The sequence below is a fragment of the Myzus persicae genome, unplaced genomic scaffold, assembly GCF_001856785.1.
Source record: "Myzus persicae strain clone G006 unplaced genomic scaffold, MPER_G0061.0, whole genome shotgun sequence".
Classification (NCBI taxonomy): domain Eukaryota; kingdom Metazoa; phylum Arthropoda; class Insecta; order Hemiptera; family Aphididae; genus Myzus; species Myzus persicae.
Genome location: NW_019104222.1, coordinates 429,982 through 450,639, shown reverse-complemented (window position 1 = coordinate 450,639; position 20,658 = coordinate 429,982). Strand labels below are relative to the sequence as shown.

Sequence of the window (20,658 nt, the reverse complement as noted above, 5' to 3'; positions counted from 1 at the left end):
TACATATTTTGTATTATACATTTTAGTGTTATTGTGTTTGTATAGAAGGTTACTGACAGAAAGATTTAGCGGAGAAAAGCCACCCACTGGCGACACTCCTGATGTGGGATTTAGGTGTGTAGTCATAATATAGAGGTGTCATATCATTAGCCTTCACCAAAAACATGACATCAAATAAAAGTGTTATAATTATATTTTGACATAATTCACATGATCGTCACATGTTAGTGTTATATAAATATATTTAACAAACGGTTTTAGGCTCTAGATGTTTGTCCACCCATAGTGGTACACTGGTACGGTTCTTAAGGCTGCGAACCTTGGTCATAATTCGTTACCGAAATATGCTTCAACTTTTGGTTCAATTGTAGTCCTTCGTGTATCGTGTACCCTCTCAACTCTCGTGAATACGAATTTTGTGATATTTATAAATCAATTGTTCTCTTTCCTTAAACAGAATTGTTTTGAATAAAAAAATCTTTTACTCTTTCCGTCAATTCCTCCCATCTACCGGTTCTCTATCATCTGGCTACCACTAATTAATGTAGTTCTACATTGGATTCACAAACAGGTTTAACATATTGTGCAACTTACCATAGACCTTGTATTTATATTCACACCTAATTTTTGTCGTAAATAATCTCTATAATTTTAATAGGTAGGTATAGGTGGTAAAGCTGTTGGTAATAATATTATTTTTTACACTTAATCAAAACAACTAAAAACTTTATTATATTCGACATAGTATGCAAATGACATACCACATACAAATAGTGATTCACAAAGTATGCACACCCACATTTTTATCTTTGATAATAATATATTTCTTGAAAATGTGTAAAAAAATCGAAATTTAAAATATGTATTGTTGAGGGAAAACAATGGGAGGTGAGCATGCTTATTGGCTCACCCTGTATATACGCACGCAGTCAATTACTTATCGGATATTCGAAACCAATTAAATTGCGGCGTGGAAGTGTTAACAAAATATAGTAGGGTGGGATTAATTAAGCGTCCGCCACAACGTATGTGTGTATGATATTTAAGCAGTGTGCAGCAAACAGCGGCTGCTATATTATACCTACACGGGGCCACGGTACTACAGAATATTTGAAGTACGGGACTTGACATTATTTCACGTAAAATTTTCGAAAGCCCTCGACCACGGCGCACGGCTTAAAATATACGCGTTTAATACCATGGCTATAATATTATATGTATATGCGTGTACGTACAACACGAACACGTACGCCAAAGTTAATATCAAAACTATGAATAAATTGCATTAGTAGCGCACTCGCGATGCGAACGGTTATGAAGAGGAAAACGTATAAGAAATATTATACCGGCATATAATAATGTAATACGATGGCAACGCCATGTACACACGCGGGGTAGTTTAACGCGATCGTAGGAAATTAGTTTTCTTATTTCTAGGGGAAACCGACCGTTTGTTACGCGTGCTCGATTCGAATTCTGAGTCTCTAACCCGATTTGTGTAGGTATACCTACCTACGTATACCACGTGGCGATTCGACCGTACTGCTGGTGCAGCTTTGATACTGCTGCAGTTATAATAGTAGGTAGGCACTACTACTCGCCCCGATATTAAATTACTATTGTCTGTCGCGTTCAATTTGTTGCGTTTGTATTGTAAGCGAGAACAATATGTTTCGATTTGACGATTGGGACGGCTACAATGAAAGTAATAATATTAGTGAAGTCTATGTCGGTAACGTTGTTTTTATTTGGCACCTCCCACCTATTTCACGATTTCCAGCCAAATGACAAATCCTGTACAGTAGTATGCATATGATGAAAAACAGAGTTGCAAACTCGGGTACATAAATAAAAAAACATTCATAGATACGTTAATACTAAAAGATATGATGGATATGTATAACAAAATATGATATTATACTCAGCTATAATAGTATGGTAAATATTAAATAAGGTTCACTCGAATGGTATGATATAACCTCTCAGATTGAATAAAATCGTTCAATCGAATTGCCTGACCAGTGATACATAAATATTATAACATTGATTGATATAATACAGACTGCAGAAAGTTTAGGTTTACTCGCAATATCACTGAAAAAAATACATAACCTATATTATATGAATACTACTATATGTTAGTAATTTCGACGAATTCTATCAACATAATATGGATGTTAAACGCATATAAGAATAATTATGAACAAATTGGACTTTTGTTTTTTTTTTCAATAGTAGTAAGAATAACTAATGTTGGTTTTTGTATTCAATATTCAAGTCAACATAGCTTAAAAGAGTTAATTAAAAAAGTCAAAATAATATTGTTGTATCTTGGAAATACTAATATAATGTTTGGCAAAAAGTATAAGTGTTTATGGACTTACGGTTATTTATTTAAAAATTATAACATAAAACAAATCATTCAAACATTGATGATGTTGCGTTACACCGTTGTATATTATTATACTACTGTTTTCCCACTGTTTTTTTTTTTTTTTTTTGAAGTATTTCCAATTATTAATATATAATAAATATTATATTAGGAATTTCATTGTTTTCTTTTGATCACATTTTTTACTAGAAACCCCCCTCAACGTTGATAATTGAAGCATTGCTGTGCTGCAAAAAGTTGAAAGGACTTATTGCAAAATATGAAGTGTGCTGATATTGATTGAAGTATATTTTATTTATCATATTTTATAAAAAAAAAAAACAGTAGCTGGTGTATTAATACTTTTTACGTATTATTCGTATTTAGACTGAATATATAATTACTAATGAGTCTATATTGATTGCAGTTTGTAATATTATAAGCAAATAGGTAGTGAAAATAGTTTAAAAAAAAAAAACCTATTGTTTACAATTTCAAAAGAAAAAAATCTAAAAATAGTAACACAACATTATATAGTTTGTCTTTTCTTTTTGTATTGATTGAAATGTCGATGATGGCTGATAAACATTTATTTTACGATGCATATTAATAATATTATAATATAACTTCTCCATTGGTGTTTTTTGCACTACCAAATGTTAATAATATACAATTTTAAAATGACAAAATATGTTAAGAAATAGTTTAAAATCATTCATAATACTTCTCAAATCGTATTAACTTATGTAACGTTATAAAATTTAAAATAATAATTTATACTTCCGGGTTATATGAAATTATAAAATAATACGTCATGACGTACCATGTAACATTAAAAAATTTTTTAACTTAGAAATTGTTAAAGCACGTGCAATTGTAATTGATGTGCTTAATTTTGCATAAGTTATGAAACAGTGACAAACAGCATGCCATATATTTTATAATTTTTTTCAGAAAATGGTTAAAAAACAATATTTGTATAGAAATTGTTATTATTATTTTTATACTGACTATTGTTTATTTCAATCTATTTCTGTCTCTGTATGGCTACAAAATCAGTTTATTTTATGAATTCAAGATATTTTCCTTCATAGCTAAGCAGTTCTGTAATCCTGATTCCAATCAAAATGTTCATAATATCTCGTTAAATTTAATAATGATAACCTTACCTTATTGAAACCAGTATCATAGCGAATATCAAATATTTTCCCAGTAATGGAACTACTAATGACGTCGGAGGTATAATTTCGACAACCAGCAAGAAAAAAACGTGAAGACTAATCAAAATTGATATAGACAACGTCACCTGAAACGAAAAAATACAGTTATTACTGAAAAGGACTTTTATATAAAGTAACTATAATATTTTTATTAACTACATCATATATTGTATTTTCATTTACTTTAAAAAAATCAGTAATTCTAGAGAATCTTTACAATATATTTAAAGACAAATCTGCAGTGTTATTTGTCAAAATAATATTATCATCTAGACAAAGTTTCAAATTATATCAAAAACAAATATTACTATACATATATATATTAATACATAATATTATTTTAAAAACTTATATTAATAGCATACACAATGGGCGTCCCTAGACATTTTTCTAGAAGGAAATGTAATTTGAAATAGACAATGGACATCTAGATAATATATTTGCGCAAAAAGTAAACAGATTGAAAATTCCAGGTGGAGGAAGTGCCCAGTGTTGCGCTCGCCTGGGGATGCCCATGACGTACACGGTTAAATAATTACGCATGTTAATGAATTCAAGAATTTTTTAATAATTCACTTATCGTTAGCGATATTATCGGTAAAAAAATATTAGAGATTCCCGTTATTTTAACTGAGTTATACTTTCATGCAAAAATATTTACAATTAAATTGAAACAATGTCTAGCAATGCAAAATGTACTAGACAAATGTAATATCTAAACGAACATCTATGTATATTGTATATCACTGTTAAGCGACAGAGTGAGTGTGTATGTGTGTGGATGTACAATATATACCAATAGAATAAGCGATTGTCATATTGTGTACATGGGAATCGTCACAAAAAATATAATTGGTTAAACTGCAGGTATATATTTTTTCTAAATCTATCTCTGTTACATAGATGTTTTTTTATCTGGTTTTTCACAGATTTCGATATAATAATATTATATCGTATTACCGTCCCGTGTTTGTTTTTCTTTTAAACAACGCCAAAATAGATAAACGTGTATCATGGTAGTGAGCTTAACTTGCAGACACGTGATTGTCTCGATGCCAACAATACTCCGAGATTTCCATCGGACGCCTTTCAATACGTATTAAAATACTATCCATTTGCTGCGCGCTTACCTAATCTATGATAATTTAAAAGCGAGGACAAAAAAATCCGTCAACTCTTGAGGAATTTATTATATTTAAGTCCAGGGAGTCAAAATGTCTTGCACGAAATACGAACATTTTTTTAAACGCTTTTTGTCACGAAACTTGAAACGAATAAAAATATATAAAACACTTATTACAGTTGACAGCGACTGTGAACACATTTATTTCAGACTTGTAAATAGTGAGACTCAGTTATTGTTTACAGATTCAATGCAGATGAATATTTGTTTTTTCCAAATTCTATTTCAGGTCAAGGTTATGCTTTCATAGATTATAATATAGGGCTTGCATAATATTATATTATAAACTAGAAAATCTTAATATTTTTTTTATCAAATCGTTGAACATAGAAAAAGTTTAATCCATTTTCAGGCATTAAAATAATACAAGACTCGAAATACATTTTTTGACTATCTGCAGGGCATAGTATTATTGCAGCTCAAGTCTTATGGGCTTTATACGCATTAGTACAATGAATACGATGCACATGTCCAACTTGAATATCATTACTATAATGAAATTACTTTCGTTTGCTCGTAATTCGTATATATACCTAATATATTGAATAATGTATTATTTTGCGACTTGAGTGTTTGGTTCGAAAACGTACGTCGTTTGGTCTGTGTAGTAATGAATTACAGTATGTCCCCAAGTCCTGTATTATCCTAAGTATCTCTCCGAGAATGGGGAGTATCAATGATCGATAGAAATTTAAATGAAGTTTATTTAACAGTACTTATGAACAAGACAATATTTATATAAAAATTCAAATTTAATAACATACATTTTCTCATAGAAAAGTTTTCAAAAACTCGTGTTTGTAATAATTGATAAGGAGAAGGAGATAATATTATTATGATCTTGAAATACTATAGTTTACAAAATATTACGAAATTCGAGGACGCATATGTTGTCCAGCAGGAGCGATTTCGAAATTGAATTAACCAGAGCGGTAATTAAAACAAACCCCAAATAAATGAAATCCAGATGATCATTGTACCACATCTCAACTGTACTCGAAAATACATGTAAGTAGGTACTTACATGATATTAGAGTGGTCGTTTGAATTTGTATGCAACGACCACTAGCAAACTGACTGAATAAAAATCACTTTCAAATTTCAGTTTGCCACCTCCTATATACAATCTTAACTGACTGAACTCCAATCTGGTTAGTTGTTCAACTTGTGACGACAACGGGTTTCAGGATGTGTTTAATTTTTGCATCAATAATTTATAAAGACCGAAATGTATACGAAATATTTTTTTAATAATAAAATGTAATTTTGCAAAACGCTATTACAGTATTTATATTTTATTATTATACAGTGAAACCTGACTTAACGGACACCTGTCTATAACGGACACCTCTCTTAAAGGTCAAAATGACCAGGTCCCTGCAAAAAGATAGGCATTCTAATGTATTTCGACCTGTCTATTACGGACTCCTTCTTTTACGGACACGGATACTAATATTTAATCCAACAATTTCATAACGGACAAAAAAACATATATACATTCTACTAAACAGCGTCGATAAGGAACGCAATTGGGTCATTCAGTGAAAACATGGATTACGACCAATTAGTAATTACATTATCGCCGATTACGATAACGCTATAATTGTCTATTGAATTTCTACAGTCCAAGATATCCAGATATAAATTGCAATACGTATAAAATATGATAACCATGAGTATCAAACGTTTTTATTCAGTTTCTATCGGTTCGCACTGTTCGCAGTCAGAGTTGTACATCTTTTCCTTAGCAATGCCACCTCCCGTGCCGCGTAAAGCTTTAAATTAAAAACAAAAGGATTTTCATATATGAGCGAATTAATTATCCATCACGAGTTGGAAATGCCCAAATCGAAGTTCAAAAAACAAATATCAATAGAATCATTTTTTTAAAAATAGTTAATAAATGTATACAAATATAATAGTATGTACATATAATACATTTATAATGTGTTATTGTGTGTATATAATATAAAATTAATAATTGTAATTGTAATAAATAATTAAAATTCAATTCATAATGTAGAATGTATGTGTATAAATGTATAATACATATATTTTTACTTATATTAATAAATAAATTATTATGATATATGTATAATATTAATAAAGATTATACCTAATATGTACATATTATAAAATATGAAACAATACGTAAAATGTACTTTAACATTTTAATTTTTAAAACATTGAAACATGTCTACAACGGACACCTGTCTATAACGGACAATTATTTTGGTCCTATGACTGTCCGTTATATACAGGTTTCACTGTAGTTTAAAATGCATAAATATGTTATCCCAGATGCGTGTTACATTTGTTCTACATTATCACGGAGTCCCAACATATATACGAAATATCTATTTTTAATTATATTACAAAATTAATAATTATTTTACTCAGGCCAATCAAAAGCAGGGGTAGTATCGTTTAATCGTTTTCTCCGTGTATTGCTACCAATGTAATTGGTAAAGTTAGATGCATTATGTAAACATTGAATTTCAATTTGCTTTAAACTGTATTTGGTAGAACCAAGTATCTTATCTAACTTTTAACATAAGAATCCCCCCTCCCCACGGTTGGCATTAACATGCCACTAATTCATCGTACCATCGACAACTTTTTATAGTTATTCCACCACTTAACAATTATAGTTATATTACTTTATTCAGATAAACGTCTTTTCTCATCCTATTAAATACCTATCGATAAAAAATATAATATTATTACGTATTTCAAATGGAAAAATGTACTGTACTTAGTTCGTATATGTGTTACTTTAAAGAAATTCTTATTTTAAAGAACATAAAGACAACTAGACCATACATAATGACTAATGACCATCCTAATGTTTATACAGTATTAATACAATATGATGACACGGGGTCCAAGTATAATTAAAACTTTAAGCAAACATTATTATTGTCGTAGTGATCTTCACGTGTTCAGACATACATTATTCATTACGAACGCAAGTCATAATAATAAGACCGAAATAATAATAACAATAATAATAATAATATCTAGACAACTGCCACCACGAATAGAAGAATGTAATCGCTTTTATATTGGAAAATTAATTTCGTTGCAGCTCGGTGATCTTTTCCAAGAGCCGGACGCATTATAAACTGTACTCACGTCGTCCGCTGCAATACACACAAACACACACACAGCAGAACTAACAAGTGGTTCGTCTTCAAAAATCTCAATCTTTCCTTTCAAATATATTATTACTGCTATATTTTAATATTATATTGTTAATTTCGTTACATTCTATGGTGATAAATCGTTCGATTATTTTTACTCAGAATATAGTGCGTGTTGATGTCAACTCATATATTTTTTTTCTGCCATCGTTCGATATTAAAAAAAAAACACAGTATTAATTGCAACGAAAATCATTGCTGACCAGATCTTTGTCGAAGTAAGCCAATTTCATTTTATTTCATTGTTTTTAAATGATTATAGTAATCACATTTTACGGGAAACTAAATTGACACTTTACACAGTATTTTACCTCGCATAATTGCAAAGCTTTTAATTTAATATTCATCTGGTATGTTGCTTAATAAGGTATATTTACTTTGGTAAATTGTTTTTTTTCACGATATATTTCGGCAAATATTTTAATTGTGGTCAATGAAACTTTAGTTGAAACTGAATAACTATTGACCAAATATTAGATCACTCTTTTATGTATAACGGTTATTGTATGATGTAATATTTACTTGTCCATTAAATTACTTTTAAAATTAGTAGAAATATACATCACCCAATAATCGTACCGTAATTATTCAAAAACTTATGGATGATAACAAATAATGAAGTATTTGATTTATAAAACCAAATGCAAGCACACAACGATAATATAAAAGTGATCCGAGTGACACGGTGTATAGGTTCAAGTTGATAGATTTGAACTTCCCGAAAAACCGATCACTTAGTAGTTTAATAACATTGTGAATGTTTACTACTAACCAACGATTGTTCATCTGCAGGTCCAATTTGGAAACAATTGAAACTTCCAGTACGAGAATGGCGGTGACCCTCACATTCATTGAAAATGAGATCACGCTTTTCCTTATCGGTGCCTCTCGTGGTCCGTTAGCAATTTCATTAGGAGAAATGACTTTTTCTCGGTTTGTCACGACTCATAGCTGACGATATATTATACCTTATTCGACTTCGTAGTTCTTGAATTGTTTTCGGAAGTCGTTTCCGTGTTTACTGTTCCATCGTATCTATACCGGTATACTTATAATATGCGTGTATGGTGTATCATGTTTCAAATAATTCGTCCGTCTACATTTTTTAACTGTACGTTTTGATGAAATGACGTTATAACACTACTTACGATTGCGTTTAAGTGCGTATTATACAATATTATTATGCTCACTTTTACTGCTATATGTTTGTCGTTATTGCGGACTTTGGTGTAAATTTAATATAAAATATTCTTCATCATAGTCACTATGCCATTACTCGGTTTGTATATTCTTTGAAAGATCTTTTGAGCTGGAAATTACCACGTTTTAATGACTTTCTTAATAGTACATCGTGCGTGACTTGAATTTAGTTCCATTTATCATATAGTATGTCAACCTTTGAACTTCATCAGAGATAATAATTGTTGAAAGTTTGACTTGTTCACAAACAAAGAGCTTGATCCGATTTTTATACATGGTGTCTTACAATAGAATATTTATGTTTTCATAAATTAAAGCTTGTGGCATGTATTGTTATGTGTTGGATATAGTTTTGGGCTTTAAATAAGTGTTTAAAATATTTCAATTAAACAATAATTATGAATACATTATACATATCATCATGTAACTGCGGGTATATGATGTTTTACTTTCAAAATTATAAAATATAATGTCTACACTCTACAGAGTATTACAGAAATGTATAACAACGAAGAGAAACGTTCCAATAATTTCTCTGTTACAAAAGCTAGAATCCAAAATTGCCGAATGAAAAGTGCTGAGTAGAGGTTGATCTGTGAATAAACCGAAGAAATAATATCTTATACAAATATCATTTTTTTTTAAACGTAATAATGCTTACTTTGTAAGATATGTATTGTATTGAATATACACATATATAATATATATATAGCATGGATATATATATATATATATATATAAATATTATACGATTTATATTTTTCATATAAAAAAATCAGCGACCATTCAATAGTTTTGTTTGAAGTACGTAACGAGTGGACTCTTTTATCTTTAAACTTTATCGAATGCCAAGTTGGTCGTATTTATTAAGACTGTACAGCAATAATAGCAATAAGTCAAACCTCTTGTGAGTTTTAGAGATAAGTAACTGAATATCCATCGATTTTTTTATAGCCTACCAACTTAACTTTCGAATAGATTTTGAAGAGCCGTTACATAAAGTTTAGTTAGAAATGAAAAGAACTCATCTATACATTTTATTATTTAATACTGCAAATATATTTTATTAATCTCCTCCACCACCCAAAAAAAAAAAAAATAATAACAAATAGGTATTAGGTAAAAATGTTTCAAAATCAATTACTTATTAAATTTTTCTAAATACACTGATTCTCACTTTATTTTGTTAAATTTAACATCGTAAAAAAATTAAAAGTTCTCTTTAGTCCATAACTCGAGTAACATTACCAAAATGTTATTTTATAATAATCATGTAGAAGGGGTGAAAAGGGACACTGGTTTTTTGTATTGGTTACATCGTATTTTTGTTATGCAAAGGCTAGCGTAAGATCTTTTACTTCTAACTATTTATATTGATGATTATTCCGACTATCAAAATATCTATGTCATGATGCAAGTTGGAATTATTTTACCACGAACTGCATTATCTGACAGTCAGATGATATATGCAGTGATATATTTGAAACATGCAAACTTTAAAGTAAAAAAACCTCAATTATTGTATTTTATATTATTTTTAATATTTGCATTACACTAATTTGTGCATGATGATACAGATATTGACAATTAGTTTTATACAGAAAGAACATTATGATATGTTCACATTCTTTTTTAACTTTATAGATACTCATTGAAATCAATTGATGCTTCATAGAGTTCACATCGAATCTCTAATAATACTTTTGGTAAATCTACTGCTCTAATAGTACAAATAAAGAGGCTAAACAATTTTCAGTGAGTTTTGAATGAATGATGAATGAACTATGTGAAGTTATATTATTATAACAAGACGACAGTCAGGTTAGAATTCAGACCATATTAAGGTAGTGTTTGTACATATAAGGCTTGTAGGTAGTACCTCCCAAGAACAATAAAAATCCAATTCTAATGAGATTATTAAAAGAAGATTTGTCTCATTAATATTTGTACTTATACACAGGTGTAGGGTAATATTCTCATTTCTTGAAAAAATAGAAACTGACTTATCGATGGGTTTGAATGTCTAAAAAATACATCTCTGCAATATCGTGTGTACAGTCCTAACCAAGTTTCGTATAAAATCTATCTCACTCGGGGATAAGAGGACAGGTCGTTTTTAAATTCCAGAAATATCCGGTCGAATGTCTCCGGAAACGACTACATATCCCGTAGTGGCCGCCAATGGCGTTGGTCGGCCAACAAAGAATCACGTCGACGGCAGCGGTGACGACGTCTGAGACGGTATAATATTATATAGAATCACCATTCCCCTTCAACCCTTATACAGACACACGTCTACGATTACCGGTGAAGAGCGGAAAGCGCGTGTTTATAGTTTGTATTAGTAATTTATCATCGTTGTGAAATGACGGAGACAGGGTCCATTTTCTTTTCCATCAATCAAAACAAAAAAAAAATAGTAATAATAACAATAATATGAAAAAAATACTAACATATCCTACACGGTTAGCACACAGTTCTAATTGTTTTGATTCGCATTACTTGATGGATATAATAATTAGTAAATAGTAGGTAATAAAAGCATATGTGATTTGTATGTGTCACTTATAAACGGCGCAAATGGAGTTCAGTATAAGCAGGCCTATAATATTATATTTCTAGAATTCTTTAACTACCTACCTAGATGATATTTATGTATTTTTTTATTACGCTTTTGTAAAAAAATTCTTTAATATAAAAAAATATTTTCTTACTTATATTATTACGGTACTTTATCGATAGAAATATGTCGGATGTTCTACACCGTTTTAAATGACAACTCACATTTTTAGTTACCTACATATTTTTTTAAAGGATACCTATTTAAAACAAAATGTCTATTTATGTAATTTAAAAATATAATTAGTGGCTTTGTAGGTATTTGAAACTGTAAAATACATTATTTTATTTTATACACACAATGTAAGTTACTTTACCGACATTTTTTAAAAGTAATTTTATATTAGTTTAATAATATTTTATTGTTAGTAATTTATACGGGTTTTAAGTTACTTTTTTTTAGTAAAATTACTAACTACTGGTTTTTTAATAAATACATTTTAAGAACTAATTGATAATAAATGTAATTAATATTTCATATATATATATTATATAAGTATGGTTTTCCGGCATTATATTAAGTAACAATAATACACTTTTGTAATAATAAATACAAATTAATTTTTTTTTAAAGTGAAATTTTAATAAAAGACTTTATTAGGTAGTAAAAAAAAATATTGATTGTTATTAGATAGTCAATAAATTTCAGGCAACATGGTCATTAAGCCCTGGTGTATTATTGAATAAAAAAAGTAATGGGCAAGTCACTTTAATTGCAATTAAGTTACTTTAAAAATTAAGTAACGTAACTTGAGCAAATAAAAAAGTAACCTCAGAATAATAATTTAATTATACCTACAATTTTGACTTGAAATTAGTAGTATCTATTTAATTACCAAAAAAAATAAATTTACCAACACTGAATTAATTTCATTTTACAGTCTAGTAGGTTACGTCTAGTGGGAATATCAATAACCTTATACAAGTTACGTATTGTTTTAGTGTACCCACCTATTTGTGTTTCGATATCTATTACATTGATCCTATTATTATTATTACTATCACATACCCTTGTTGTTATATTATTATACGATTGTTGAAATACTTCCCAGCGTAGGAATTCGTCGACGTCGTGGTTGGAGGAGAATGAAACGTTGTCATTTTAAACACGCGTCCGTCTCATCGAGGCGGGATGGGGCGCCGTGGCCGTTCAAACAGTTGCCATTAGTCATTTTTGACGAGCTCGTTATTTTTCTTTCTTTAACCCGTCGTCGGTGCGGTATTATATTATGGTCGCGGAAGAGAACACACCGTGTGCCCCAACCACCTCTCCGCTGCCCATCTACCACGCAGCACTCACCCCGCGGTCCCGTAACAATAATCACCCGGTAGCTGATATAGCGTGTCAACAGAAGCGAAAAAGAACGAATTTTTCATCCGCTCGCGGGCGCCTCCCGTAATATCGTTTTTATTCTTATTCATATAATATTATTTAGGTGTAGGTACATTTTTTTTACTTTTTACGTAGCCGCTTTAGTGCACACGTGCGATATACCTACTGCGGCGTACGTCTTTTGATGTTAACCTCCGCCGCCACCGCTGCCACAATGTCTACACGCAGTCGTGGCTGGTGCAGGGTCACGAACTCACGACCATTTTATTATGTATATGTGTGTTAGTGTGGTCTTTATTTTTCAACTTGAAAATTTTGTTCGCAGTACCCACTTATAGGTGCCTTTTGTGAGCTCCAAAAGCAATTTAATATTTTTTTTTTTTTAAGACTATATACCTATGCTCATGCCGATTCCAGCCATCCACCACAGTATAATAATACTTTCTCTGTTCCATATTACGTGATACATCTGACTAATTCACTCAATTTGTCTATAGCTCATGAGTTATTTTGTTTCGATATTCTCGATAGATGTTTGGAAGTATATGTCTGAGTTAATAATAAGTTAATGTAAGTTACTTCAGACTTAACAAAATAGCCTCGACATAATAGTTATACACGACATATAGATATAAACATTGAAATAATAAAAAAATAATCACTTTTAAAAAGTGTTTATACGCCTTCATGCTGTTCCAAAGATATTTTATATTATATGCCGATTTATAAATTGTAATATAATATGGTAAATTTTCTCAATCATTGTGTTAAATTATTTATGAAACACTACGTGCGTTAAGTGTGATGGTAGATTGGGGTAGGTTTGGGTATTCCGAAAGATTTGCGTTTGTCTAACAATATTGAATAACTGTATTAGAAGAGTATAGAACAGTATACAACACGTCGTTGTATTATAATATGCTGTTACACTTTCAAATTATTTCTGAATTATTATTCTTAAATAAATACAAATGTATTCTCTGTAGTTATTGTGGTTGATCAGTGTATTAATTGATTTTATGGATGTAATAATTTCTAAAAAAAGAGTAGTTAAATCATTAACTGAATTCGTGAAATTATAAACAATTTTCATAGTACCATTAAATTTAATGAATTTGTTTGTGGTTTTCCGGACTATAAATTTCACCCCAGCTTGATAAACCATAATTCATATTGAGATACATATATATTTTATTTTATTAATTTTACAAGACGTATTCTAGTTGTATTTTAATTTTAGATATCTATCTACTGGTACCATATAGCTACTATACCATATAAGCGAATTAAATTAAAAATATAAATAATTGTATGTAATACAATGATGTAATATAAGATAGCATTATGTATAAGTTTATAACTTTCTAATATTCACCTCTGTGAAACATTTTTAACTTGATAGTAATTTAAACTGCACACTTTATTATATGTACACAACGGAATAGAAATGGAAAAACAATGACAAAGTAACAATATCAGAAACTCAAGAGAGTTCAAAGCCAACCGTCATTTTTTATTGAGAAACTATTAAATGGTAAATTAATATGAGCACTTAATACGATAACCAAATTTAACATCTGTGAATACAGAGTAGATATCAAATTTCTCGATCCAGCTCTTATGTCTTATCTAGTGTAACGTCTTACGTCAGTGGCCACTTTGATTGAATTACTTGTTGTATGTGTGACACAGTTACGGTTTCTACTTTCTTCTCAGTATGCGTCTGCTGGTGGGTTGTCAAGTTGCCACTTATCACTGAACGACTTGTCGCATAAGTCGGATCGGATGGGTACGGTTTCTCTCCTGTATGCGCCTGTCGGTGGGTTTGAAAGATGCCATTTTCATTAAACGACTTGTCACATATGTATGCGACATTTGTGATACGTATTTGAGTGTAAAAGGCATATGACAACCCATCGATGGGTGCACATGCTGGAGACAAACTGTATGTATGCGACAGTAGACACACAATAAGTGGCAGTTTTTACACCATTTTCACTGAGCGACTTGTCGCATAATATATGGCATGGGTAAGATTTGTCCACAGTTTGTGTCTGTCGGTGGGTTGTACAATTGCTTCGTTCACTGAGATACATGGTACATATGTTGCACCGGTGCGTCTGCTGGTGGTTCGTCGATTCCTCTTTCACTTAGAGATTTTCCTTAAGCGTCACATGGGTACTGACTTTTACTCAAGCGCTCCTTCGCGTAAAATCGCGTAATTACTTGACTATTCTGTTTATGGTCGATTAAAATGTATTGTTTTCTCCAGATTTTCAAGCCAGTATATTTTGTAATACACTTTTAAGACATTATAAAATCAAGATTGAATAATATATCAGATAAATGAATGAGATATTATGACCGTGGCTAAGGTATCTAGATAACTATAATCACTTTTAAATAATATATTATTATGTTTAATGGTAGCTCATCAATAAACATTATAAAATTAAGTCGCTTTTTTGTTCGAGATAAACCCCGAAACGGCTTGACCGATATGGCTGTTTTTTTTTTTTGTGTCCTATTAGGACAGGGTTTGTATGGAAGAAAACTACAACACGACAGTCTGTATGACAAAGATACGATGATAGTGGCACCATGATCTATCCAGCAAAAATTATACTAAATAATAATATTTTTTTGTTTATATTAAGGTTGCTAATGGTTACAAAATGAAATAGTTATAATGATTGAACATAAGTTTGGACCTGTACTTTATGTGTGGTCAAAACCATATTATAACTTGGTAAAAATGATATACTTGACGTTATCCCAGGAATATACATATGCACATAATAAACACCGTGGCACTCAACTTGTTAATAAAACATTTTTAATTACGTAGAGGTCTTATCCTTCCTACCTACCGGAAAATATCCTACTCGTATAATCCACGAGCGTGTCCCATTGAAAACAATGGGCGGGATGGCTATAATTTAATATTATCCAAAGTGTCTTGACTGAATCATAGACTGATCAATGTAAAGTCCAAAAAATGATAGCTTGAGGTTGCAATTTCCGTGGTACCTTCGTACCACCTTTTAAGTGTGCACTAAGAAAGTATTCAAGATGTAAAATCCATAACAATTATATTATACGATTCAAACAAATTTTAAAGAATACCTATGCTAGTAGATTATATTAAAAAATCAAACTTCGATAATATTTTGTCTACTGTAATATACCTATTAATGAATTATGTTTATCTATGCAAATTTGTATTGTCTTTATAATTTGTCAAATTTCAGAAATTTTGTTTAAACATTTTACATAACTTCTGTATTTGAACATACTATCCTTCGCCAAACATAAGGTACGTTTATTGGAGGCTTGTCAACTATCAAGTATCTTGTAATCTGCATCTAATTTTATTGTGGAGTACTATACATAGTATGATTATTTTATCTCCGTTTGCTTCAAATAAAATGCAAGTAGTTTAAATTTACATCAGAGTTTAGGTACATTAAGTATTCGAATCGTTGCGAACTGGACCATCTCATTAATATAATCTTATTAAATATCTGAAAGGTAGTAATTTAATATTTTTATTTTTTTAGAATATTTATAGATCCAATATTTACCTATTGTCAAGATAATTTAATTCTTATATTTAATATGCCTTGATAAGAAAAACAAATTAATAGTGAATACTGATAGTTAATTTATCATGAGTATTTTTCTAAAAATATAGTAAAACCAAAAATCCCACCTCGATCTCACTGCAGTAATAAGTAATAATATTAGTTTGTTCAAGTTATAGGGTCAGGGTGAAAGTGCGGATCCTTTAATACAACGAAAATAATCCATGCATGTTATAGAGATTCATTACTTAGTGTATTTTCTAATATCTTTAAACTGCTCAAAAATGATCTTCCGAATTGTATTAAATTATTTTTGATTAAGAAAATCGATTTTAACTACTCTCTGTTTGGATAATTTAAAACTAGGAACACTTCATTTAGTTGTTTAACTTTTTAATCGGCTTACAGAAAAAGCTACGGATTATACCAGTTCTCAACTGTGTATAATATAACACGCTCTGATTTGTTATTCTTTAAACCCAGGTTATCGTTGTATCAACAGTAATAAGTCATCAATAGTGAATATTGGTGTCAAAAATCCACAATAAATAAATAATAAAAACACAAACAATTATTTTTATTTTACGTTAAGCAGATATTTTTATGTCACACAACTCTCCCTGATCAGTTCACAAAAAAATAATTAAAAAGGAGTGTCTCAAGAATTATAATGTAGACTCAACTCGGTTACATTCGTTGTATAAGGTTCAAATATACATTGTATTTGGTTGTGTTGACACTATAATTTAAAACTGATCTCAAACCTCTGTCTCTCGACCTCCCGATGAGCAGTCGCGCCGCCCGAGCATTACTTTAGTAGCTTAGTACAAATTATTATTCTCTCACAAACGCGTAAAAGACAACGAGTACAAGAAAATTAAACTCAACACCGTACCTATTTTGTATTATTACGACGTTGCACACAATAAAAAAAAAAAAAATACAATTTACGGCTGTAATTATTACTTTACGAGAGAAAAAAAAGATTAATAAGTACCCATTCAAAATGGGTCTCTTAAAATAGAGCACATCTACGCAACTTAATGTTTGGTCTTTTTGAAGTATTTAAAAATAAAAAAAAAGTAATGAAAATGTTTGTTTCAAATATTAATGATTTGTCTGAACGAATTTACCTAAACTGAATATTATATTCCAATAATATATGATGAGATGGTAGAAATAATCTAAAAATATGATTAAAAAAACATAATACTTAAAATTATTACTTTGTTCGACCATAATTTCGTTAATTATTTATTTTTATTTTTATTCACATGTCTTAGCTTCAGTGGACTGGAAATGCTAGAAATAATACGTCAACCCATTTTCCGACGTAACATACACACAATATTATAATGTAGTATACGCATGCACAGCTGATTCGGCGTTCAGTTATCGTGGCATGTCTAAGGTCTAGACATTATCATAAATCACACGTCCGATCGATTTCCGCATACAGTACGACCGTCCTAGTCATTATTCTTGCCCACAAACAACAGCTTACTTGGCTGAGTTTAATATGCTCATAACATTTGTACGACGCAAATTAACTGCGAGAGTTATGGTATCTCACGCGAAACGAATAAAATAGGTAATAAATCCGTTAGTCAAAATCTATAATTTACTTAAATTTGTGTTATTGACTTTTGCACTAACTCAATTCGTACGCTTTGCCGATTAAAATGTCAACTGAATGTATGTATGATATTATTCAACTTTTAGAATAAACTTTTCAAATTGTACTACATTTATCATAAGAAAGTAGTAATAATTTAAAACTTACACATTGTAACTTTAAATTTTTTGGCAGTGGCTGAATTCAACCCATCGAAGAAAAGATATGCATTTTTGATAACATTCATAAATTATTAACCTCTATAGCATATAGATTTATTATCATTTACATTCATACTACATAATATCAATCAGCAGGAATAAAATAAAAGTTTAATATATTATTTTAATACGTTTGAGTAGAATCATCCAAGTTATAGCTGTATGATAAATAATATAATATATTACGTTTATTGATCGTAAAACAAATGTGTACATTTATTATTTTGAAACCATAATATTATTATACTATGTACTTTAAAGTATATAATGTCGGTATAATATATTATTAAGCGTGTGAAGGAAAAGTAAATGTTAAAATAGTTTTAAAAATTCAAAATGTATAAGTTTAACACGGATCAATAAACATTATAATATAACGATATAATATTTATGCATGATTATAAAAAAGTTATATTCTGAAGAATAGTAAGTGCTTGAAAGTATATAGTTTAGACGTTATGCACAAAAAAATGCACGGTCGGAAAAAGTACTATGTCCAGAATATTATTTCAAAAGCAAGGGCACTTAAGACGTGTCACTATACAATACGTAGGTGGGTATATGAGAGACTCGTGCGTTAATATCTGTGTGATCGTGTACATAAAAAAAAATTCTGGAAGAGCTCATATTGCTGGAAAACTCACCCCTATGGCGTACAACGACCCTGACCCATATAAGGTATCATATTATAAAAGTACAAAAATATAACTGTTTAGATCTTTTTACTGTGGATTCAAATATACTTAACGCATGTGAGCCACGTATTTTTCATAAAAACCGATAGAAACAGTCTTCAAAGTTGGCTTTTGCTATTGGAAATTATTGTTAACTGTGAAGTTGTGATTCATTGTCAAACAGCCACAATAACAACAAAAAAAAAAAACAGTAAAAAATATCTCGTATTTAGACGGATAAATTATTAATTCCAAACGATTCGACTCGACGCATTCCATTCGATACAATATTTGTATGGTTGATCAATAATGTTCGTCCCGTGGCCGATTGTATGTTAATTGACTGAACAGTAATATTATGCATGACGGCGATAAATAATTGTCGACACATTAGGCGTAATCAATACAAACAGAGTTAAATTCAAAATGAGTTTGAAATAGATGATGACATATCTATCGAAATTGTAACATTTATCTTATAAATTGCATATATAACCGAGGACAAACCATTTAAATACATTCTGATTCACGTTATTCTAATGTAGTGTTTATTTGATTTAAAAAAAACGCGACCAACGGTTATGCATCACTAATTTATTGACATAAGTGATGATTACATTTTTTAAATTTAAAAACTCGTGAACACTTTGGATTAACGACAGAAAACAATTATAGTACAATAATTAAATTACAACAGAAATGTTGTATTATAATTCGTGTGGTCATCAGGCAACATTTGATGACACCAATAAATTTAATCCGAATAAGGTGGGTTCAAAATTATATACTATTTATTTTTATTTATAAATTTAAAAATCAATTATTGGTTCTTAAATTTTCGTTAAATTTCGATTCCTGTTTTGGTCTACAATGGGTGTGTACTGTGTAAGGGTAAAATGGAAACTTGGACATTTTCCGATGGCACGTTATGTGACTATACAATCCCAACTTGTCTAAAAAGTCGTTTTAATAAACATAGGCCGAATACGTAACTACTTTACCCAAGTGATTTCGCTTTTCGGGTCACGTTTCCTATCACAACTTTTAGGGCCGAAGAGAAATTATCCACGTCGTGTCCCGATCGATTATGTGATCGATGTGAAAACACTGAGAGAACCATCACAACGGCGTTTCGAAACCACTAATTTCGTGACGTGTAATTAAAATATGAATTATATTAACGATCGTAATACAAAGCCGATTAAATCGTAGACGAAAATGCTAATTGACATAACTCCTTACCTCAAATGAATAGTAATAATAATATTATTATTATTATTATGCACCCCTATTACCATAGCTCACAGCAAACGCCGAAAACAGACATTAAAGCAGAAACATTGGGGTGTAAAATAATTAACATTATTACTTAAGAATTTCTTATATTTGGTACATTTGATATATTGTCAAAAAAAATGTATATGTATTTTTATTT

The 20,658-nt window shown here is 30.1% G+C and overlaps 1 protein-coding gene across 6 annotated transcripts in view; it reads right to left on the bottom strand.

Annotated features, from left to right (window-relative positions):
* The window catches only part of LOC111040164 (acetylcholine receptor subunit alpha-like), a 177,806-nt gene that overhangs the window by 26,197 nt on the left and 130,951 nt on the right, over window positions 1-20,658 (bottom strand). For all 6 annotated transcript variants that reach the window (XM_022323934.1, XM_022323933.1, XM_022323935.1 and 3 more), the window contains exon 8: window positions 3,541-3,677. In XM_022323934.1, coding sequence (XP_022179626.1) covers window positions 3,541-3,677 — 137 coding nt within the window. The remainder of the gene's footprint in view (window positions 1-3,540; window positions 3,678-20,658) is intronic.